The sequence below is a fragment of the Corythoichthys intestinalis genome, chromosome 20 (genome assembly GCF_030265065.1).
Source record: "Corythoichthys intestinalis isolate RoL2023-P3 chromosome 20, ASM3026506v1, whole genome shotgun sequence".
Classification (NCBI taxonomy): Eukaryota; Metazoa; Chordata; class Actinopteri; order Syngnathiformes; family Syngnathidae; genus Corythoichthys; species Corythoichthys intestinalis.
In genome coordinates, this window is record NC_080414.1 from 18,114,839 (window position 1) to 18,139,761 (window position 24,923).

Consider the following 24,923-nt stretch of genomic DNA (forward strand, 5'->3'; position numbering starts at 1 on the left):
CTGGCGACTTCCTTGCTAATGTTACAATAATAATAATAATAATAATAATGAGAGTGTTCCTCGAGATCATAGACATATTCCAGCCGGATTGTCGAGCCAGTTCACTGATGTGCACTCCACGTTCTTATTTTCTTTCTTAATTTTAATGCTAAGTGTCACCTTTTTCCTTTTTTCACCACCTGCACTAACCTTCTTGAGACTCATGTTGATTCCAATCAAAAGAAAAGTCTGCCGTGCCTTCGTCTTACGGAAAAACAGTGAAATTGTGACGATGTCATAAATAGTCATATTTCGAGCATGTCATCATATGGCGAGAAAAATGACGAAAGGATTGTATGTCGATGCGATGGTATGTCGAGGTACCACTTTACTTTAGTAGACTTGTGAAGAACAAACAATACTCTTATTTCGTTACTTTGGCCTACACTAAAATCGTTACATTTTCCCCTTAACATGACATATTGACTTCATTTTTGCCAGAGATACTGACAGTTTCACCAATGAGATGTCGCAACTATAACCACATGACCCATGATACCATTCAGAGGTAACAATGTTTTTTTTCACCACTAGAGGGCATCATGCTGTGTTCTTCTGGTCTAAATTTGATGATATTTGTGTAATCTTTTTGGCCTAATGTGGTCATTAATAGATTATGGTACAGTATAATATTAAGAGTTTGCGCTGAGAAATTTTTTTTTTTTCTTTCTTTTTTTAAGTCAGACATTGTAAGCAGTTGCTCACAATGTTACTCATTAGTTGAGTATGCTTTTCAACGTGTACTTTTTTTACTTGTACTTGAGTAAATTTTTGGATGACTACTTTTACTTGAGATATATTATTTAGAAATCGCGATACTCTTGAGTAAAATTTTTGGCTACTCTACCCAACTCTAATTATTAGAATGAGTAAAATATAAACATTTATATATCATACTTTTTTCATTTGTTATACAGTAAGTATTTCATATTTAGATTATTGGATATATTAAAAATTTGTTGTATTTTCATATTTAACTTTGTAAATAATACATTAAAAAATATATATGGCGGAAAAAACAGACAAGGCAGAAAAAGCAGTTTCTGCTCTTGCACCCCTCCTTAAAATACCATATTGGCTCGAATATAAGACGGCCCTGATTATAAGACGACTCTTTTTCGAGACTCAAGTTTGAAAAAAAACTTTTTGAACACCAAATTAATTTTTATACAGAAAATAATTACAGTACATCAGAAACAAATGATTATAACAATATATTTGAGAGAAATTGCATGTTATTTTTCCTAATTCAAATCTTAATATCTGAACATTTAAATATGTAAACTAAAGTGCAATCACACTTGTAAATGAATGGCTTCTGGTTTTTGAAATGTAAATAAACCAATCTATTGTGATAAAACAAAAAAAATTGCAATAACTGCATTAACCATCAAAGTGAAGTCTAACTGATACTGTAGTCTTGAAACAAATCTGAATAAGGAAAAACATTGCAATAAAATAATGCAAACTGGTTAAACTTGAGTAGCTGAGATCTGTCTTGACAGAACATCGCTTCAATGATATCTGGCGCCATCTAGCGTCGTGAATGGGTATAATGTCTAGACCTCGAATATAAGACGACCCCCACTTTTTCAGTCTTATTTCAATGCAAAAAACACCATCTTATATTCGGGCCAATACGGAAAACTGCTGTATTTTAAGCCAAAAGAACTGTTGTGGTTGATAGAACAATATGTCTATATGCATCCATAGCAGATTCATGGCGCATTAAGTCCCTGAACTATTTTTAATTTGTCCGTTTTACCCTGAAAACCCGTTTACAGACGCCGCGCAACCGCTTATGTTTCAACCTAGCCCGACAAAAAGGTAAGTAATCCTATTTATTATTCGAAATGTTTGTCATTTTTAGCTTAGAATCATTAATTGACGTCTAATATTTAGTTTGAAGAAAAGAAAAAAAAAAAAACGACTTTGAAAAATTATTTACTCGCATATTTTCAACTTTTAAACAAATTACGTCACAATGAAAAATTTGACGTCTGTAAAAAACTCACGGATATCTACCTCATAACTATCGCTGAATTGTATTTTTCCCATTACTGTCACATATTCATCAATATTTTAGATGATAAATAATCGATCCAAACAAAGAAAATTTGAAAAAAAAAAGTTTAAAAGGGTAAATATATGAAAAAGAACATCTCGACCACTCCTTGATGTCTGCAATTTCTTGTTATATTACTATGTTTCACCCATAAAATTCCCCCCAAAATCCAGCTATGGCCATTCACATCTGTGTCTTGACACTCGGTGATACAGTTGTGGTCAAAAGTTTACATACACTTGTGAAGAACATAATGTCATGGCTCTCTTAAGTTTCCAGTTATTTCTACAACTCTGATTTTTCTCCGATAGAGTGATTGGAACAGATACTTCTTTGTCACAAAAAACATTCATGAAGTTTGGTTCTTTTATGACTTTATTATGGGTTAACAGAAAAAGTGATCAAATCTGCTGGGTCAAAAATATACATACATGGATCTGAAAAAGCGAATCATTGACTTGAACAAGTCAGGAAAGTCACTTGGAGCCATTTCAAAGCAGCTGCAGGTCCCAAGAGCAACAGTGCAAACAATTGTTTGTAAGTATAAAGTGCATGGCACTGTTTTGTCACTGCCACGATCAGGAAGATAACGCAAGCTATCACCTGCTGCTGAGAATCACCGAGAATCACCAAAAAGCAGATCTGCCAAGAATTAGACGCTGCTGGAACACAGGTGTCAGTGTCCACAGTCAAGCGTGTTTTGCATCTCCATGGACTGAGAGGCTGCCGTGCAAGAAGGAAGCCCTTGCTCCAAATGCGGCACCTTAAGGCTCGACTAAGGATTTCTGCTGATCACATGGACAAAGATAAGACCTTCTGGAGGAAAGTTCTGTGGTCAGACGAAACAAAAATCGAGCTGTTTGGCCACAATGCCCAGCAATATGTTTGGAGGAGAAAAGGTGAGGCCTTTAACCCCAAGTACACCATGCCTACCGTCAAGCACGGTGGTGGTAGTATTATGCTGTGGGGCTGTTTTGCTGCCAATGGAACTGGTGCTTTATAGAGAGTAAATGGGATAATGAAGAAGGAGGATTACCTTCAAATTCTTCAAGATAACCCAACGTCATCAGCCCGAAGATTGGGTCTTGGGCGCAGTTGGGTGTTCCAACAGGACAATGACCCCAAACACACATCAAAAGTGGTAATGGAATGGCTAAATCAGGCTAGAATTAAGGTTTTCGAATGGCCTTCCCAAAGTCCTGACTTAAACCCCATTGAGAACTTGTGGACAATGCTGAAGAAACAAGTCCATGTCAGAAAGCCATCAAATTTAACTGAACTGCACCAATTCTGTCAAGAGGAGTGGTCAAAGATTCAACCAGAAGCTTGTGGATGGCTACCAAAAGCGCCTAATTGAAGTGAAAATGGCCAAGGGACATGTTACCAAATATTGGCGCTGCTGTATGTATATTTTTGACCCAGCAGATTTGATCACTTTTTTCTGTTCACCCATAATAAAGTCATAAAAGAACCAAACTTCATGAATGTTTTTGTGACAAAGAAGTATCTGTTCCAATCACTCTATCAGAGAAAAATCAGAGTTGTAGAAATAACTGGAAATTCAAGAGAGCCATGACATTATGTTCTTCACAAGTGTATGTAAACTTTTGACCATAACTGTACATGCTACATGGAGTTTTTGGATCGAAACAACGTAAGTACGCTATAATATCTCGTTAAATCGTGGTGTCTTTAATTCTGCTCTCGTGTGCTCTCATCTCCAGTAAGGGTTTTGCTGTTAATTTTCTTTTTTTAATGCCCTCCTGCTAAAAATTTGTCTTCCCCCAGAAAATCGAGATTTTAAGCTTTCCAATGATGTATCACACATGCATTTAGGTCAATTTCGAAATTTGGCCAAATTGGGGGTCTCAGAGCAGAACTTCAAGTCACATGAGTGTTTTCCACATATACAATATGACCAAAAAAAAAGTCACTTGTCTAATAAAGAGTTAAATTACTGGACTCCATTATTTAATTATCTTACGTGTTGTAATTTCCTGTTTTCTTTTTTTCGTACACTTAAGTTCAACATCAGCACTAATAAGCACTAATGTCTTATTATAACAATAAATGACCTTAACCCAGAACTAATACAACAAGCTAGCAGTAAATGAGCCCACGTTCTGGACAATTGGCGACAGGAAAACAACATTCCAGTGCGAGCTAGCGAGGGCCCCGGCAGTGTTTGGTCCCTGGGGTACCCCCCGCCCCACTTCCCCGACTCCTCATCTCCGTGCGGTGTTGCTGTTTCTCAGTGTTGCACACTCACACAAACAGAGCTGTGACTTTCCCATGAAAATGGGGGCCCGGGGGCAAAAGGGCCAGGTTACAGCCCCCCGGGAAAATCCGGCACAACTGCTGTGACTTTGCAGCACTCCAGAGTTTGTTGCTTTCTCTACAATGCAACGTTGCATTATGTAACTAAGCGTCTGGGAAGAGCTAGCCAAATAGTACAGGAGGAAGCACCGTGCCCTCCCCCGCTGAATAGGAGAGGCTGTCACGAGTGACAAATGGAGGGCAGGTTGCGGTCTGGTGGGCATCCATATGTCCAACATGAGGAAACAGCAGGACGAGGGGAAAACGAGGTCGTTTTCAACTAAGTCGCTTTTCACCGTTGGGAGTTTGGATCAGCCAAAACACAACTTTTAAACTCTTTTTCTGAAGTTCAGGAAGGAGTGGGATTAAGACAAAGGAAGCAAAAAAATATGAAAGGATCATATTAAGTTACTGGCTGCCATTGAGGGTGATGGACGTCTAATCCATTTTGTGTCAGGAGTTAAGAAGACATTTTGAGGGGGAAAATCAGATGTTTTAAAGGGGGTCTTTAAATATATAAATAAAGATCAGCCGATTAAAGCATTTTAAAATGATATCAGATAATATCCACATTTTTTTTTTTCATTTCATTTTTTTTCATTTTCATTTTTTGGGCTAATAAGTACCGAATTTTTCGGACTATAAGTCACACCAGCCATAAAATGCCCAACGAAGAGGAAAAAAACATAAATAAGTCGCACCGGAGTATAAGTCGCATTTTTGGCGGAAATTTACTTAATAAAATCCAACACATAGAACAGATATGTCATCTTGAAAGGCAATTTAAAATACAAATACGATAGAGAACAACATGCTGAATAAGCAGTGTTGGGCACGTTACTTTAAAAAAGTAATTAGTTATAGTTAATCACTACTTTTTCCAAAAAGTGAGTTAGTAACTGAATTACTCTATAGTAAAAGTAACTAGTTACCAGGGAAAGTAACTATTTCAGTTACTTTAAAAAGAAGTTGCTGTATGTCAAAGAATTTGAAATTTTCTGAGCAGTATTCAAGTCAGTTGAATAGAGAAGAACAGACAGGCAGTTGGGTTATAGAACCTTGTAATATTTACTGCACCTCACCAGCAACAGATTTATCCTACACTTGAAGTGCAACAAAAATAAACAGATTTGATTTGCTTACCACAGATATCGACAAAAGCTTTGCCCCGGGACTTAAATTACATTTTACATCCATGTTCTTTCCTTCAATTTCGACCAACTTGAAATAGTTTTTATATCTCCACCTCGTAAAGGACAAATTTTCCTCTGAATGCTCTGCCATCATATCCCTCTGCGTCTGTTTTGCGTGTGTGTGTTTGACGCACGCACGCGCTTTTCCGGTTTGTGTGTGAAAACACCGGCTCTGAAGTACGTGCGCTATTAGGCTTGAGCGTTTACGTCACAGAGTGGGGGATCACGTGAGATTTGACAAAAACGCAGCCATATTGGAAGCAGGTCTGGCTCGCGGGACAATAAACTTCAACTTACCAGTTCGATAAAGAGACAAACACGTCACTAAGGCGAAGAACAGATATGTGATCAAACTTAAGGATGTGAACAATGTTGACCCTTACGAGCAAGCCGAAGACAAATGGAGTAAAGATGTCGACGGGCTTCCACAATTACGCGAAATGGCCATTCTACTGTATTTATTGTTTGGTGCATGTTACTAAACTCATCAAATTACAAATCGGTACAAAGCTACGAATTTTGCTGCGGATGGGTGCAGGACCTGCACATTATGACCGTATCAAACGGCAACTCCATCGTTCTTGCAAAGGTAGGCTGTGTGTGTTTACTATTTTCATTGCCATGAACCTGAATGCACCCCAAGTCTTGGATGACAAATAAACAGAGCAGAGTAGACTTGCTACGGCTGGTAGTTTCTTCAATTTATTCTCAGTTAACTCTAAGGCTGCCATTGACGGTACTCGACGCCCAATCCATTTCGACTGGGAACGTTTGTTCATTCAAAACCAGAGCATTCAGTCATTCGGTCCGATTTTCGGGGCATTTACAGGTCATTTCCTGTTGAGTTTGAGTCACTGCCTATTCAATTGGGTGACTCCCAGGTCACATCCTTTTCTGTAACTCAAAATAAACAGGAAGTGACCCATAAAATACCCCTAAATGAACAGGAAGTAATTGAAAATGAACAGGTAAATGAGCTTAAATGGCCCAAAATGACCTCATTGCCTGGCATTGGCTGCCACTGACGGCCATAGACGTTCAATCCGTTTGAAGTGGGAGGGATGGCAGCGAATGAACGTATGTTCATTCGCTGCCATCCTCCCAGTTCAAATGGATTGGACGTCTACTAGTGATAAACTCAATCCAATTCACAGCAGAAACTTGTTTATCTGTTTATTGGTTGTTTGTAGAAAATCATAGAATGATTTCCTGAGCAATGTATCGATAATCGTTGTATCGTCAGATCATCGTTATCGTGAGCTTGGTATCGCAAATCGTATCACGCTGCGATACGAATTGGCACCAAGAGGTTCCCACTCCTAGTTAATTTATAAACATTCTTCTGCCTTTGTACAAGGACCGGTCACAGCTTAGCACAGCAGTTGTGCTTACTGACCATTAGATGTCTCCAAACTAAGATGCAAACTATTTGCATTCATGGTGCAAAATTTAAATGAACAAAAAATGACTGAAAAATCATGAATTATAAATTCATTACATATAGCCACAGCATTACCAGAAAGAAATAGTCACTAACAAAAGTAATAAAATACAAAAAAAAGAAGCCCAGAAAAATGCATCTTGGAAGAATTCATTGACAATACATTGACTTGACAAGTCTGTGCCTTTCGCCTGCTATTATTTGTAATGCTTTGTCTTCACCTAGTGGCGCTTTCGGGGTTTATTTGTGAATTACAGTGATTCCTTGCTACTTCACGCCCTCAGTCCATCGCAGATTTTTCTGTCCCGAGCTGATCACAGTCTGTCTCTCCCTTCCTCCCTGTCCCTGCTCTTTGTTCGTCAGAGTGTGAACTGGAGTTGCTTATTAAAGTAAATGATGATTGACAGAAGGTTAAGCTTTGATCTTGCCAGAGACTCAACCTTCAAAGCGCCGCGTGCATCAATCATCGTTTAACTTGTCAAACAGTTGCTGCGGCAACTCATTCGCGGTTTTTCACTTATCGTGGTGAACTCATTCGCGTTTTTTCACTTATCACGGCGGGTTCTGGTCCCCATTAACCGCGAAAAACGAGGGATCACTGTATTACTTTTATTTAAATACAGACATTTAGGCTCATTTATTATTACTTTTATTTAAATGAGACATGATTTATTATACCATGCATTTATTTACAAATAATGCAGACAAATGTAACATTTAAATTATACTGTATTAGCCCGAATATAAGACGGTGTTTTTTTGCATTGAAATAAGACTGAAAAAGTGGGGGTCGTCTTATATTTGCGGTCTAGACGTTATACCCATTCACAATGCTAGATGGCGCCAGATATCATTGAAGCAATGTTCTGTCATGACAGATCTCAGCTACTCTCAAGTTTAACCAGTTTGCATTATTTTATTGCAATGTTCTTCCTTATTCATATTTGTTTCAAGACTACAGTTACAGTTAAACTTCACTTTGATGGTTAATGCAGTTATTGCAATTTTGTTGTTTTATCACAATAGATTGGTTTATTTATATTTCAAAAACCAGAAAGCCATTCATTTATGAATAAGATTGCATTTTAGTTTACATATTTCACTGTTCAGATATTAAGATTTGAATGAGGCAAAATAACATGCTTTTTCTCTCAAATATATTGTTATAATCATTTGTTTCAGATGTACTGTAATTATTTTCTGTATAAAAATTGATTTGGTGTTTAAAAAGTCTTTTTTCAAACTTGGGTTTTAAAAAAGAGGGGGTCTTCTTATAATCAAGGCCGTCTTATATTCTTTACTACTACGCTTGTTGATGATATCATCAAACCGCATTGAAGCATATGAAAGAGCATTTTTCACAGAATTTTTATTTATAGAACCTTAAAGTTGTTACATTTATCAATATTAAAGCATCCAGTGTGGCATGACAATACAATTAGCCATAATATGTCAAGTCCACAACTGCATATATTGGTATCGGATTTTTGGAGTTGGACAATAAAGTCAATATCGGACACATCTATACAAAAATGGAAAAATGTTATTATATTCGAGGAGAATTGTTGAACAAAAACAATGCTAAAAAAATACTGGCCTTCTATTCTGGAAAAGGTCTTATGTAGACATTCACCCATTGAACTCACTGGCTACCATTGACGGCGCTGGACGTCCAATCCATTTTGACTGTGAGGGGCGAATGAACGTCGAAATGGATTGGACGTCAATGACATAAATGATTGAAAGAAACCATTCGTGCATGAAAGGGTTAAAATATTAGTGCAGGCCTCCTTAAAAAAACATTTCCAAATATTTTACTTCAAGACACAAAAACAGGGACTGAATGAGGCTCAGTTTTTCCTCAAAAGTTGGCGCAATGCGTACTTGGCCAAGATATTCCCTGCCTAATTAAGCAGGGATAGTCACTCCAATTAAACTGGAACATTCTCGGGCTCTGAAAAACAAAGCCCCCACCACAGAAATCCACTCAAACGTGAAAAAAAATGTTGCTGAAGACCCACCTAATGACTGGAGTGAAGAGGCTGTGAAGCCGACAGAAGAGGCGAACACCCTGCGTAAGAAAGAAAGAAATAAAACTACAGTACTACAGAACAGCAAACTATTTTTATTTACCTTGGATATGACATCATGCATGTCGCTCCTCGGGTGGTAGGTGCCGTCATCGTAGCGGAAGCGGTACAAGACTGGCTCAGGTTTGAACTGGTGCTTGTCGGTGACTAAATAAAAAAATAATGACAATAAAAAAAAAAAAAAACACTTTTATGGGAGTATATTGTGTTGTTTTCCGCAGAATTCCATTTTATTTCCCTCAGAGGAAGCAATAAAGGGCCGCCAAGTGATTTTTAAAGTTTTTGGGGACGGTGAAGAAAAGCAATGCGGAGCAGCTTATGACTTCATGAGCTAAATACACAGGAAGTGTGCCACTAAAACACACAGACTTTAGAGCGCGGGTGTCAAACTCACGGTCCGGGGGCGGGATACGGCCTGCCGCATGATTTTGTTTGGTCCGCAAAAGTCAATCAACCAATCGAATTCATGCTTTTAAGTCAATTAAAAATCTGATTAATTCAGAATATTTACTGTTTTTTGTCCTTTATAAAAATTTGCAAAGAATATTTTGATGGAAAACATTTTTATAGAACTTAAAAAATATAAAGAGAATATTTAGTGTTTTTTTCTGGAAAACAAATTATAAGATCATTTACAATTTTTTCCCATATTCAGTTTTTCAAATTAAAATAACGCAAACCAAAAAAAATGGAATCACAATTTTTGTAGTTTTTGTTATTTGTGAATTTAAAAAAAAAATATGTAAAATAAATAATATTTACTTTTTCTCCCCTTTTTTAATAAAGATAAATGTTAATATATACATATATATGGTGGAGATCACAGACAAGGCTAAAAAAGCGGTTTATGCTCTTGCACCCCTCTTTAAAATAAACTGCTGTATTTTTAGCCAAAAGAATTGTGGTGTTTGATCGAACAATATATTTACATGCTGCCATAGCAGTTTCTTGGTGCATTATGCCCACAGACTATTTTTAATTTGTCCGTTTTACCCTGGAGACCCCCTTTTACAGACACTGCGTAACCGCTTTTGTTTCAACCCACCATAAAAATGAATTATATTTATTATTCGAAAGGTCTATCATTTTTAGCTTTGAATATTAATTTATGTCTAATATTTAGTTTAAAAAAAAAAAAAAAAAGACTTTATAAAATGATTCACGCACATATTTTAAGCTTTCAAACTAATTACGCCACAATGAAAAAAAACATCTACCTCTTAACTATTGCTTGAGTGTATTTTTTGATACGGTCCCCGATATTTTAGATGATGAATAATCGATCCAAACAAAGAAAACATTTTTTTTTTTTAAAGTTTAAAAGGGTAAATATTTGGCAAAGAAAATCTCGACCACTCCTTGATGTCTGCGATTTCTGCATTGCTACCCTTGTTATAGCACCGTTTAATTTTTTTTTTTGCTAAAAAACTCCCCTCCGGTCCAAAATTTTTCTACCCCCAGAAAATTGAGATTTTAAGCTTTCCAATGATGTATCACACAGGCGCATAGGACAATTTTGAAATTTGGCCAAACTGCGGGTCTCAGAGCGGAACTTAAGTCACCTGAGTGTTTTCCGCCATTTACAGTGGGGAGAACAAGTATTTGATACACTGCCAATGGGTTTGCCCATTGGCAATGTATCAAATACTTGCTCTCCCCACTGTATATATATATATATATATATATATATATATATATATATATATAAACAGTATATACTAACTGTATTATAAAATATATATATTAACATTAGGGCTGTCAAACGATTAAAAATTTTAATGGAGTTAATCACAGCTTTAAAATTAATTAATCGTAATCAATTGCAATTCAAACCATCTCTAAAATATCCCGTATTTTTCTGTAAATTATTGTTGGAATGAAAAAGATAAGACACAAGACGGATATATACATTCAACATACTGTACATAAGTACTGTATTTGTTTATTATAACAATAAATCCACAAGATGGTATTAACATTATTAACATTCTTTCTGTGAAAAGGATCCACGGATAGAAAGACTTATAGTTTTTAAAAGATAAATGTTAGTACAAGTTATAGTAATTTTATATTAAAACCCCTCTTAATGTTTTCGTTTTGATAAAATTTGTAAAAATTTCAATCAAAAAATAAACTAGTAGCTCGCCATTGTTGACGTCGCCGAGCGGTGACATCACATTGGCTCCCTGCCGTTCTTCAACAGTCTTTAACTACGTAAGGTTGTGATTGAAATACACCACAAGGTGTCAATGGAGAGTTTTAAATTACTTAGAAATCAAGCCAATGAGTGTGTTTTGTCCTTCGACCGACGCCGTAGTTCCCTGTTTACTGGTCCATACATTGTACACGGTCATTTGAGTGCTGACGTACGAGACCTCTGATAGTTTGTATATTGTGACTAAATATTGCCATCAAGTGTATTTGTTGAGCTAAACTAAAAAATGTTTGAATAGAGTTTGACCGAAGTCTGAGTAAGTTTTATGTGTATTTTGCATAGCTATTTCGATTGTGAATGAACATTTTTTTTTTTGAGAAATAAGAATATTATTTTTGTTGTGCTTTCATTAAATGATACTTATGTTTGTTGTGAAGGAGTTGCCGAAGCTTATGCCAATAAACGGCGCGGTCCAATGAACGCCTGTGTCCACTTTGCCTGGTATACCAGACTCACCGCTGTTCCAGCGATTGAGTCTGGCGACTGTCCGGCGGATCAAATTCCGAGGGCGGAGCAAGCCACAGCAAACAGACAGCGGAGACTCACCGCTGTTCCAGCGATTGAGTCTGGCGACCGTCCGGCGGATCAAATTCCGAGGGCGGAGCAAGCCACAACAAACAGACAGCGGAGTGGACCAATCAGCTGCGGGCAGACGTTACGTTGTTAAAGCGACAAGCAATTAGCTTAGTTTATTCAACTTGGCTTGCGCGAGCCATGTTGACTGTTGTAAATTTTTGGTAATTTAAAACTGGTTTTACCGCGGATTGGAACATATTCTCGGCTCTCCTGTTCGTCATCTGTGTTGTTGTAGAGACGACTTTCAGCGCGCAAGAGTGACGTTACTTGTTAAGAACACGTCACGCAAATAAACGAATCTGATTGGACAATTGATTTTGTACCTTGCTCGAGAGGCCGTTAATGGGCTGGGTCCCAGACTATTTCTCACAGTGTTTGAAAAATACAGGGAGAATAGTCTGGCTGTGCAAGGCAATTGTCCACTCGCCTTTCTCTGCCTCTTAGCTCTCAATGTGCAAAAAACAGCGTCATTGTAATCTGTTTGAGGCAATGCATGAGCGGGTCATTCCGTGCATGCGTTAAATGCGTCAAATATTTTAACGTGATTAATTCAAAAAATTAATTACCGCCCGTTAACGCGATAAATTTGACAGCACTAATTAACATTAGCGATATATAGTCACCCCTTCAGACGTCAGCATGCTGCTGAAGGACATGGCGCTTTCGCGTCTCTAAACCATAAATACACTGAATTATTTGCTATTGCCACTTCTGGGAGATGATTTGATGAAACTTTACCCATCGAAATCAAATCATGAGGTTTGGCCACCTTCTTTGCTATTTTTGGCTCTTTGAAAATGGTTGACCAAACGCAACTTCAAAAAAGATAACGTAAAGTGCTCATTTCTCATTAAAAACACATTAACATTAAAAATAACCAATAAAATTAGAAATATCCCTGACCAAACAAATTGCACTTTGTTCTGGTGTTTGAGTAGAGTAAAAATAAGCCTCTGATGGGTCTGGTTTGCAGACGTAAAGTGGTCGTGGTTGGGCGAGGGGAGGGCCAAACAGAAAGGTAAAATATCACTGCCAGCCACTTGGCCGGTTGTCTGAAAGAGCCCACAAAAAAAATGTCCACTTTCACCCCCTCACCCCCACAATCACATACACACACCGGACGATTATCTTGACAGGGCTGCGAAAATGTGGAGGGGCCCGCGAATAATTGTCCACTAGCAAACTCCCCGTTGGACGGTCCACTTAGGGGATCCAGCTTCTGCTCATCGCACCCGGTCACTGTTCAATTTGTTCCACCACTGCTTTGACACCCCCGTTTCGAGGAAGCCAAATGTAGACCCACCATGATGGATGATGCCATTCTCCAGCAGCGCCTGACCAAGATGGACGCCTTCCTCTGGGTTGTCCGTCTCGCCGATTTCCATCAGCCAGGATACAAACTCACTGAAAAGACGCAAAAATGATATAAAAAAAACAAAAACACGGACAAGTCAAGTGTGGAGGAGGAAACAACACGAGTAGCAGCACAACAAACACAGCAGCTAATCTGATGGCTTCATTTTTGTGATTACATCCTTGACGTTCCTCATCTGGCCACACAAGCCAAACAAACACGGCACTCTCCCCGAGCGCTCGTCCTTGACGTCCCAGAGACACGCGGCCAAGGGGGAAAAAAAAGCTCCAATCGTATCCAATTGTATGCCAGAGAGGAAGAGAAAATGCAGAAAAGTTCTCATGGATTTAAATGCCACAAGTTGAGGGAAAAATATGTGCAGCGCTAGTCACAGGACATCTAAAGTTATTTGTGCACAAAATGTTGGTCCATAATCAGTCCTGTGAACATGCACATAAAAAAGTAACTTTTCACAGTCAGTGCGCCTTCTGGTTAAACAGGAACAAGAAGAAATCTGCCTAAATAAAAGCAGCATCACTAAATTATGATTTTAATAGAAAATATTTAAACAACACACCATGTTTTTGTGGAGTGATAAGCATGTCGCGGCTAATTAGGGCAGCCAAGATTAATCGACAAATATTGATAGTTGATAGTTGATTAATCGATTAGATTGAAAGAAATGTTTTTACCTATTTTAGAGATTGTATTTTTTATTTATTTATTCTTCTTATTTATTAAAAACTATATATTACATTTATTTTTAGTTTAACACTGCAAAACCAACATGTTTTTTTGGCCTACAGAACTCACCAATAGACACTCTGGATCAGCATTGTTTTCATCAACAATAACGATAACAAAAATATTTCGTTGCCGAAAAAATTTTTCATGACGATGACGAGCTAAAAACGTGGCTTGGGAGACAAGAACATAGCGAGAAGAATGACAGTTTTCGTCTGACGAGACGACAAGAAGATGAAAATGCCACATCGTTTCTGTCATGGCATGTTCACAATGTGTGACATTTTTATATTGTATGTGGAGTACGTCAGCTTGCATCGTAGCAGTGCTTGGGTCGTGTCACTCATGTGAAATGTCCCTCCTCACAGGAATTTAGGATGCGTTTCAAGCTAGGCTGCGCTTCATCTTGCTTGTTTGGAAACACATGGTGAGATTTGTGTTCTTGCCTTGGCAAGAGAATATGCAATGTTGCTTTAGCCTTTAAAGGTCTGTGCTGAGTGATCATCAGATGTTAAATGTAACTCCTAGCGTTAGCGTAGCATTCACGTTGGCGTTAGTTCCAGAATGGCGAACGTCCACTTAAAACACTGGCGAGTCTTAAGCAGAGCCACTTTGCTTTTTGGTCTCTGGTCAGTAAGTCTGGAGGATGTTAAACGCTCGGACAATTTTTTTTTTTTTTAATATACAGTTCGTGGCTTCTAGGTAGGTTTATTTAAAAATAATGCACTGTTTTCCTGCTGAGTGTATTATCATCACAAAGTTGGCGTTGTCCTTAACTCATTTGCTCTCAAAAACGTATAAATACGTTCTATTTTTAATTGTTTCAGTGTCCCAAAGTCTTTGGGACACTTTTGGGGACACATCTCTGGGTTCTGATTCAACTTAGCTCCAAAGCACAAAGCTGAAAATCCATTTTAAAGCAATAAAACTGGCCATTGGAGGGCATTAGCGCATTTGGTAAGACCCGCAACCCGATTCAACTGAACGAACGGCCGGGGCGCCGACGGAAGACGACTGAATGGACGTCCAGGATGCCAGGCGGTGGATGACCGAGCAGAACAACCGGGAGGACAACCGGCATGCCAGGCACTGGAGGACCGAGCAGAACGACCGGGACCACCAGTGCAGCGGACGATGCCTTTGAGTCCGTGCTGCTCGCTGAGCAGAGACAGGCGGCGTTGGGGGGGAAAGTTTACCCCGGCTGACACGGCCACAACAGCGTCATCTCTCAGTTGGTTATGTGTAAATAAATTGATACTTTGCTATCAAAGCTCTATTTGTCTTGTTGTTTATGTTATTTTGTAAACAGAAAACATTATTCAGATGTCTGGGATGTAACTAAAGCAAAAAATAGCTGTGTTAAAATCAAAGTTATGTTTGAAATGTATGCTTTCACAAAAAGCTCAATCAGAAATTGGAAAATTGCTCAAACTAAGCTATTTTCTAATGCTGATTTCTAAAGAATGGAAAAAGATATGAAATAACTTTTTTTACTGCTGAAAGAAGAGAGTCTAATCTTTCTTTTGGTGGGTTCCATGTTTAAATAGCAATAGAAAAGAATTTTCTGTGGGCCTTGCAAAATCAGTCAAAATCCAGTAAAACGGCCGGGAGCGAAGGGGGCTGCACCGGTGAAAATGGCTGGGAGTGAATGAGTTATAGATGCTACAATATGTGCTCATCTGTCTATGTTAATTCGAAATTGTTGGAAACCTTTATTTTTTTTACTAAAACTTTTGAATATTACAGATGAAAACATTTTGAGTAACGGTCGACTAAAACTAGACGAAATTTGTATGAGATTTCGTCGACTAAAACCAGACGAAGATGAAAACATTTTGAAATAACAAAAACATGACTAAGAGTAATAAGTATGACTATGACAAAAATGAAAAGGGCTGCCAAAAACAACACTGCTCTGGATAGCTACAATTGAACAGGAATTAAAATTGAAAATTACAAAAAGTAATGTTTCAACTAGACATGTGTTGATTACCAGTTTCAAGGCATACAGTGGTATGAAAACGTCAAGGTTTCAGAACCGCAAAAATTTTCCGTCATGCCGTCCCAACGGTATTAGCTATTTTTTATGTCCCAAAAATGCAGGGAGAAATCCCTCGCTTGCAGCTGCAAGGCTCGACCCTCCCCCACCAGTTGTTGCTCAGTGTCAGTGAGTCAGCTGTGCTACACGATGGCTGGAGGAAGTGAAACTCCTAAACTTTTTCGCTCGGAATGTTGACCCCCACCGGTTGGCTTGTGGGAGCGGTGCCAGCAGAGCGGCACTTCGTTCGGCTGGCGGTGTTTCCGCAGCGGGCTGAATTCCGCGCGTTCACTCCCATGTTAACCCTTTGTACTGACTACATGTTCCAAAAGATTGAAGAAGGCTCACCGATAACAGGTTGACAATTCATTCATCGACAATGGTAAAAAAACAAGGCAAAACACGTCGGAGGGACAATTCTGGATCGCTGGTATTGGAATACTTCACTTGCAGAAACGTTACAGACGGCCGCGGCTTAAAGGAGGAGGGCCAGCCGACAAGTAAAACATGTTTGCGGAGGGTGCCTGCCAGGGGAGGCAATACCTCCAAGCTTCTGGTTGAATCTTTGACCACTCCTCTTGACAGAATTGGTGCAGTTCAGTTAAATTTGATGGCTTTCTGACATGGACTTGTTTCTTCAGCATTGTCCACAAGTTCTCAATGGGGTTTAAGTCAGGACTTTGGGAAGGCCATTCGAAAACCTTAATTCTAGCCTGATTTAGCCATTCCATTACCACTTTTGATGTGTGTTTGGGGTCATTGTCCTGTTGGAACACCCAACTGCGCCCAAGCAGCAGGTGATAGCTTGAGTTTTCTTCCTGATCGTGGCAGTGACAAAACAGTGCCATGCACTTTATACTTACACACAATTGTTTGCACTGTTGCTCTTGGGACCTGCAGCTGCTTTGAAATGGCTCCAAGTGACTTTCCTATCTTGTTCAAGTCAACGATTCGCTTTTTCAGATCCATGTATGTATATTTTTGACCCAGCAGATTTGATCACTTTTTCTGTTAACCCATAATAAAGTCATAAAAGAACCAAACTTCATGAATGTTTTTTGTGACAAAGAAGTATCTGTTCCAATCACTCTATCGGAGAAAAATCAGAGTTGTAGAAATAACTGGAAACTCAAGAGAGCCATGACATTATGTTCTTCACAAGTGTATGTAAACTTTTGACCACAACTTTATGAGGGTTAACTCCAGTGTGTTTAGTGTGTCTACGGGTGGTAAAACATGTGCTTTTTTTTCTGGCAACTGTGTTGCAAAAGAGAGTATTTGTATAATGTAAGCACAATATGAGCCATACACATATGCTTTTTACAGAAAATAATTCAATTATTTTTTGTTCTGATGGTAATAATGTTGAGATGTGGCTGTGGGTTTAGGCTCACCTAAAGGACTGCATTTATTTAAAATATTTTGTAATTTCAATTTGGATTGCAATATGCTAATATGTTTGAAAAATAAAAATCCTGTTCAACAGAAAAAATTATGATGATTGTTTTTTTAAACCCCAATACTTCAAAGTAACATTTTAGAGCTGTAATTGCAATACCGTGATACCGTGAGATTTTGGTTTAAGGTTATCATACCGTCAGAATATCATACCGGTACATGCCTAGTTTAAACTAGGGTATCAACTAAGGTGCTGTTATGAATGCGAATGACTAATGAAGACATCAACGCTCACAATAGGTGTTGTCTGATTAGGGTTAGAGTCAAATGATCCTTCTCTGAATTCAACAGGTATATTTACCAACTGACCCATCCTTGGTAAGGCTTGTGTTGAATTAACATTAAATTTCTGTAGTCCTCAATGAAAGCAGATGATATTTACCATTACAGTTTAAATAAACAAAAAAAGAAAACCGGCAGTAAATATTCTCTTTATCAAAAATATTTTAGATTTAATTTCTTTAATTAATATTAGATTGAAGCAGGTGTGATTTGCTGTTATATTACTTTGCCATGTTATAACATTTAAAATAAATTAGATTTTTGAAGTAATTTCATTCCAATTTTTTTCCCCATTATGTTCCGTTAATGTTCACGTCAGCTGTCAAACCCAGTAATAACGCTTGCGCTACAACAACATCTCTTATTTTTAAAAGCATGTGGCGGAGGAGAGCACATAACTGTGGCGGAATTTACATGGCCGGCGGTTTGGGAACCGGCGGCCACCGCGTTCCGCTTTGGTCGCGCCGCCGCAGGAACGCTGGTTGAGGAATGCGTTGTGTATCAGTCGCTACACATGGTGGGAAAGTAGTTTTCATCTGATGACATCATTTTAAAGGTATCTCACCTTCCCAGGAAGCACTTCGGGAAAGTACTGAGCTTGCGTTTTCGGTCTTTGATGAGGTGTCCTTTGCTCATGAGCTGATAGAGCTTCTCTCCCTTCTCAGAGACCATTAGCCAAGTGTCCTGCTCCATGCCGAGAGTTAAACCTATGAACAGAGGAAAAAAATTAGGACACCTTTTTAATTCTCTTTTTAGGTTTTGTGAGTGGTGTCTACTGACTCTTGCGGCGTTCGCGCTCTTTCATGATAGCCTCCAGCCACTCCTGCTTCTCCTCAGACGTTTTGGCCATGCATACGAACCACTTGTTCTTAGCAGTGTTGTGGATCTTCCAGCCGTTGTTGACGATGTTGCCTGAGCTGTGGTAGTCAGCTGCGAAAGAGAAACATTTTTAACTCGTTAGCTGCCATTCAAGGCGATAAAACGTCCAATCCATTTGAACTGAGAGAGGCTGGCGGCGAATGATCACTGCCAACTAGGGCTGCAGCTATCGATTATTTCAGTAGTCAAATAATCGATGAACTAGTTAGTTCAAATAATAATCGGATAAGAACATAAAATAATAAAATATCTGAGCTGAGCCTTGAACAGTATAAAAAAAATAATAAATAAATGAGGATCTAAGTACAACAAAAGAACAATTAACTAACTTATCTAGCAAAAGTCTGCTATCTTAAATGCTATAAACTGCTAACTTTTTGTTACAATGCTCTTAACAAATCGTTCAAACACATATTCACACAAAAAAATGGCTAAATACACCTCCAAACTAAATTAGGAATGTATTAACAAAAACTTAGCTTATGTTGGTCTTAACAGGGAGCACCTGGATTCAGCCATGTGAAATGAGTTATATTCACTGTTGCCACTAGAGGGCAGTGTAAAACTAAATGCAAACTTTAAACTTTAAAAAAACAAATACTCGAAGCACCAAAATGTAAGGGTGTAACGGTACATGTATTTGTATTGAACCGTTTCAGTACGTGGTGCTCGGTTCGGAACGGAGGCGTACCGAACGAGTTTCTGACGTAATGTAACTCTTACTTTTCGAGGCTTTGAGTTGATCGGGTTACAGTTTCTTTGTGTAGATTATATTTACTCCGTCTTCTCTACTATAATGAGGACCAACACGGTAGGACAGTATAACCCAGAAACGTCAACGGCGCGACAACGTGGCCGCCGCAAGAACGCAGTGAAACGTGGGCGTTAAAGTCAATCATACAATGCACACCAGTCACAGTGCCGCCGCGTGTTAGACGCGTCCCAGAAGCGGCTCAACACGACGCACGCGAAAACAACGGCAGAGTTTATTAACTGATGCGAGACACGACCCTCCTGCGTCAATACTACTACCGGTAGCTAGGATCAGGCAGACCGGAAGTCACTCATGCAAAAATATGGTGGATCCGGTCGATTTTCAAACTAATATGCAATCGTAACCCACTTTTTGAGTCCATCAGATCTCTTGAGTGGCGGATCGGGGCACAGCTGACTTGTCTTTGTTGATTCACTGCTGTCTTCTCTGCTATAATAATAACCAACACGGCCCCGTGTTCAATACAAAACCCTCCTACCACAACAAAACAAGTAGGAACTAATATTCACATTGGAACTAAAGTTATACAACATAAAATATACAACATAAATGAATACTACATCACATTTGTAAAATATAAACACATAATCAAATAAATAATAGCCCATTTAAATAAAATAAATTGAAATGAGCTAAAACACCTGTAATTAAATAATAAGAATAATACACAGATCCTGCTTACACAATCAAATTTATTAATTTCTGTGTGGCGCTTTAACTTGAGAAAATCCACCAATAAAGCTTTTGAAAACCGTTCATATGAAAAAAAATGATTCATTGAGGCATTTCATTTGTAAAATACATGTTAAAATCTTTGTCATTGGGATTGCTTTTCTCTTTAGCACGGGACTTCTTTTTTCTTCTTTCTTTCAGAAAGAAAGCTGACCAATACGCGGGGTCTGAAAGGCAAATTGTTGTTGGATTATCTTTAAATACCCGCTACTTTTTGAGCAGAATTCTAGCTTTGTATAGGCTAACGTTCCTATTGTTGAAAGCACAAAGGTGTATAATAAACAACTATCACATTTATATTTTGCATTTTTGCTTTCTTACTGTACCGAAAACGAACCGAACCGTGACCTCCAAACTGAGGTACGTACTGAACTGAGATTTTTGTGTACCGTTACACCCCTACCAAAATGTAATTCGAATTTTTTTTTTCTAATCGACTTACTCGAGTTAATCGAACATTTGCAGCACTACTGCTAACCCTACCAGTCCAAATGGGTTGGAAGTCTATCACCGTCAATGGCAGTGAATGAGGTAAAAATATCAAGAACGCAAACGTAGGCGAGAACGGGGTTGGTTGTCACTCTGGTTGGTTGTCACGCGTGCTATAACTCGACCACCAGGGGGTACAATATCAATATCAATAAAAGTTTTTACTGTAGAGCAGTGTTGTCAAACTCAATTTTTGTATGAGAGAGTCTAGGCTACATAAATGATTGCCCTCCACCCCCCTCCAAAACACCAAAATAACATGTGAAATGATATCATAATGTGTTAATAATTTCACCCTTAAGTTGCTCCTGCGCCAAAATATGAAAAAAAAAACGCAACTTATAGTCCGAAAAATACGGTAAATCTCAGACAGTCTCAGACTAGCTACTGGACAATATGATGATGTTCAGGGCTTTAATTAAATAATCATTCAATTTACTTTTGTGTTGAATTCTTTTAAATGAGTTCACGTTTTCACAATAACCTGAAAAATAGAAGTGATCTCTTGTTTATAAAACAGAGTTATTTAAAGGTAAGGTTATAATATAGCTCACCTGTGCCGTCATCCACGTTTTCCACTTCCATCACCTCGGTGTTGATTCTGCCTCTGAACAGGTAGCGTGGAGCTTCTGTTGTTGCTTTGCTGTTTTTTAAACGTCTTTGAGGACACACACACACACACACACACACAAAGAAAAAACTGAATTTTGGATACGTTTTGAGCAACCTTTCCCTTACACCCACTATAACATCCCAACAGACTTGGTGCACTGCCTCTCATAAACATACAGGTATTTAGTCAACCACTAATTGTGCAAGTTCTCCCACTTGAAAATATTAGAGAGGCCTGTAATTGTCAACATGGGTAAACCTCAACCATGAGAGACAGAATGTGGAAAAAAAAACTGAAAATCACATTGTTTGATTTTTTTTTAAGAATTTATTTGCAAATCATGGTGGAAAATAAGTATTTGGTCAAAACCAAAAGTTCAACTTAGTAATTTGTTATGTACCCTTTGTTGACAATAACGGAGGCCAAACATTTTCTGTAACTCTTCACAAGCTTGTCACACACTGTTGCTGGTATTTTGGCCCATTCCTCCATGCAGATCTCCTCTAGAGCATTGATGTTTTGGGGCTGTCGTTGGGCAACACGGACTTTCAACTCCCTCCACAGATTTTCTATGGGGTTGAGATCTGGAGACTGGCTAGCCCACACCAAGACCTTGAAATGCTTCTTACGAAGCCACTCCTTTGTTGCCCTGGCTGTGTGTTTGGGATCATTGTCATGCTGAAAGACCCAGCCACGTCTCATCTACAATGCCCTTGCTGATGGAAGGAGATTTTCACTCTAAATCTCTCGATACATGGCCCCCCCATTCATTCTTTCCTTTACACAGATCAGTCGTCCTGGTCCCTTTGCAGAAAAACAGCCCCAAAGCATTATGTTTCCACCCCCATGCTTCACAGTGGGTATGGTGTTCTTCGGATGCAATTCAGTATTCTTTCTCCTCCAAACACGAGAACCTGTGTTTCTACCAAAAAGTTCTATTTTGGGTTCATCTGACATAACACATTCTCCCAGTCCGATTCTGGATCATCCAAATGCTCTCTAGCGAACCGCAGACGGGCCTGGACGTGTACTTTCTTCAGCAGGGGGACACGTCTGGCAGTGCAGGATTTGAGTCCCTGGCAGCGCATTGTGTTACTGATAGTAGCCTTTGTTACTGTGGTCCCAGCTCTCTGTAGGTCATTCACTAGGTCCCCCCGTGTGGTTCTGGGATTTTTGCTCACCGTTCTTGTTATCATTTTGACGCCACGGGGTGAGATCTTGCATGGAGCCCCAGATCGAGGGAAATTATCAATGGTCTTGTATGTCTTCCATTTTCTAATAATTGCTCCCACAGTTGATTTCTTTACACCAAGCATTTTACCTATTGCAGATTCAGTCTTCCCATCCTGGTGCAGGTCTACAATTTTGTTTCGGGTATCCTTCGACAGCCCTTTGGTCTTGGCCATAGTGGAGTTTGGAGTGTGAATGACTGAGCTTGTGGACAGGTGTCTTTTATACCGATAATGAGTTAAAACAGGTGCCATTAATACAGGTAACGAGTAGAGCCTCGTTAGACGTCGTTAGCAGAAGCTAGACCTCTTTGACAGCCAGAAATCTTGCTTGTTTGTTGGTGACCACATACTTATTTTCCACTCTAATTTGGAAATAAATTCTTCAAAAATCAAACAATGTGATTTTCTGTTTTTTTTTTTTTTTCCCTCCATATTTTGTCTCACATGGTTGAGGTTTACCCATGTTGACAATTACAGGCCTCTCTAATCTTTTCAAGTAGGAGAAGTTGCACAATTGGTGGTTGACTAAATACTTATTTGCCCCACTGTATACTATATTTTTTGTCAAAACCTTTCATTGAAATAGCACCTTCAACATCATAAATTGTCATACCACTTCCCCTTGCAAACCCTTCAAAAAACAAAAAAACTCCTTTTTGGGATTTTACACACCCTCTTCCCAACATACAAAGCTGTTTGTTTGTTTTTAGAAGAGAATTGTGCATTTTTTCACCCCCACATACTTCTACTCCAAACATACTCTAAAAATCCTTTTAGGTATTCTTAGAGCAGTCTTTTAAGCCACGAAGTTTGGCACACCCAGCTTTCCGCGCTGCCTAAAAAAGTAAGTTCTGGATACTTTTCAAGCAACCGTGAAAACAGCATTAGCCCCAAAAATCGCGACTAATAATACAAAAGAAGACAAAAGAGCCCAAATGACTCAAGGCGGGCCACCTGTTTTTCTTCTTGCAGTACACCAGAAGCTTGTCAAACAGGAAGAAGATCCTCTCCTGCATGTTCCCGGCGGAGATCTTCAGCAGGACGCCGTGCATGAGCATCTCTGTGCACGTGTCGGTAATGTTGGAACCCTGACAAGACATTGAAAGAGACGTTTGGATGGTGCACAATATTGAATATTCACACACAGGGAAGAGAGGAGATTACAAAAACTCGGCCTTTCCGGTTCAATCTCTCGGGGGTGTGAAAAAAAAAACACAGCCCACTTCCTTTACTAATAGCGTCCATAGAATAACATCCTGTATGTGTGAGGAAAACGTCTTTTCCCTCACCTTGCCAGCTCTCGGGGGAGTCGACGTGCCATATTTGATTGGCCCTTTTTGCAGCTAAAAATAACGCTCTACCACGTAACACTTTTTACCTTCTTTTGCTCTTTCAGGACCTTTTTTTACACACAAGGAGTCTGAACAGATGTTGAAGTCATTGTGGAGCACCAGACGCTCCCTTAAATGTGTCTCACACACACTCACCTCAAATTAGCATCTGCATGACAGAATACATGTTCCACCTCTCTGTTTGGCACTTTATAGGTCAACGAGACTAAAATATGACAGTTTAAATGCATTGGAAATTTGACTTATAATGCAAAATAAAAAGTGAATGGAAATGATGAATAATTGTACTTTAAAAAAATCAACTATTCATTAGGTTTTATTTATTAGGAGAAAGCAGCGAACAGGAATGTGAGGGGACAGAAAGGAAGGAAGTTAGACAAAAGAGGAGAAGAAAAAATAACAAGAAAAGCATTATTACACGCCTTTGCTACCGATGAACATCGTGGTGCTATTGTTAGCTAATTATACTATTTCTTCTCAAAAAATTAGCATATTGTGATAAAGTTCATTATTTTCTGTAATGTACTGATAAACATTAGACTTTCATATATTTTAGATTCATTACACACAACTGAAGTAGTTTAAGCCTGTTTTAATATTGATGGTTTTGGCAAAAAAGTCAAGGAAAAAAAAAATCCCTATCTCAAAAAATTACCATATTTCATCAGACCAATACAAGAAAAAGTTTTTTTTTTAAACGACAAAAAAGTCAGCCTTCAATTAATTATATCAGCTATGCACTCAATACTTGGTCGGGAATCCTTTTGCAGAAATGACTGCTTAATGCGGCGTGGCATGGAGGCAATCAGTCTGTGGCACTGCTGATGTGTTATGGAGGTCCAGGATGCTTCGATAGCGGCCTTAAGCTAATCCACAGTGTTGGGTCTGGTGTCACTCAACTTCCTCTTCACAATATCCCACAGATTCTCTATGGGGTTCAGGTCAGGAGAGTTGGCAGGCCAATTAAGCATAGTAATGCCATGGTCAGTAAAGCATTTACCAGGGGTTTTGGCACTGTGAGCAGGTGCCAGGTCATGCTG

At 38.8% G+C, this 24,923-nt stretch overlaps 1 protein-coding gene across 1 annotated transcript in view; it reads right to left on the reverse strand.

Annotated features, from left to right (window-relative positions):
* The window catches only part of prex2 (phosphatidylinositol-3,4,5-trisphosphate-dependent Rac exchange factor 2), a 120,786-nt gene that overhangs the window by 46,864 nt on the left and 48,999 nt on the right, over positions 1-24,923 (reverse strand). Inside the window, exons 7-13 of the mRNA XM_057824484.1 lie at positions 23,486-23,619; positions 21,241-21,344; positions 18,592-18,741; positions 18,377-18,518; positions 13,239-13,339; positions 9,188-9,291; positions 9,076-9,125 (exon numbers count right to left, since the gene is read on the reverse strand). Coding sequence (XP_057680467.1) covers positions 9,076-9,125; positions 9,188-9,291; positions 13,239-13,339; positions 18,377-18,518; positions 18,592-18,741; positions 21,241-21,344; positions 23,486-23,619 — 785 coding nt within the window. The remainder of the gene's footprint in view (positions 1-9,075; positions 9,126-9,187; positions 9,292-13,238; positions 13,340-18,376; positions 18,519-18,591; positions 18,742-21,240; positions 21,345-23,485; positions 23,620-24,923) is intronic.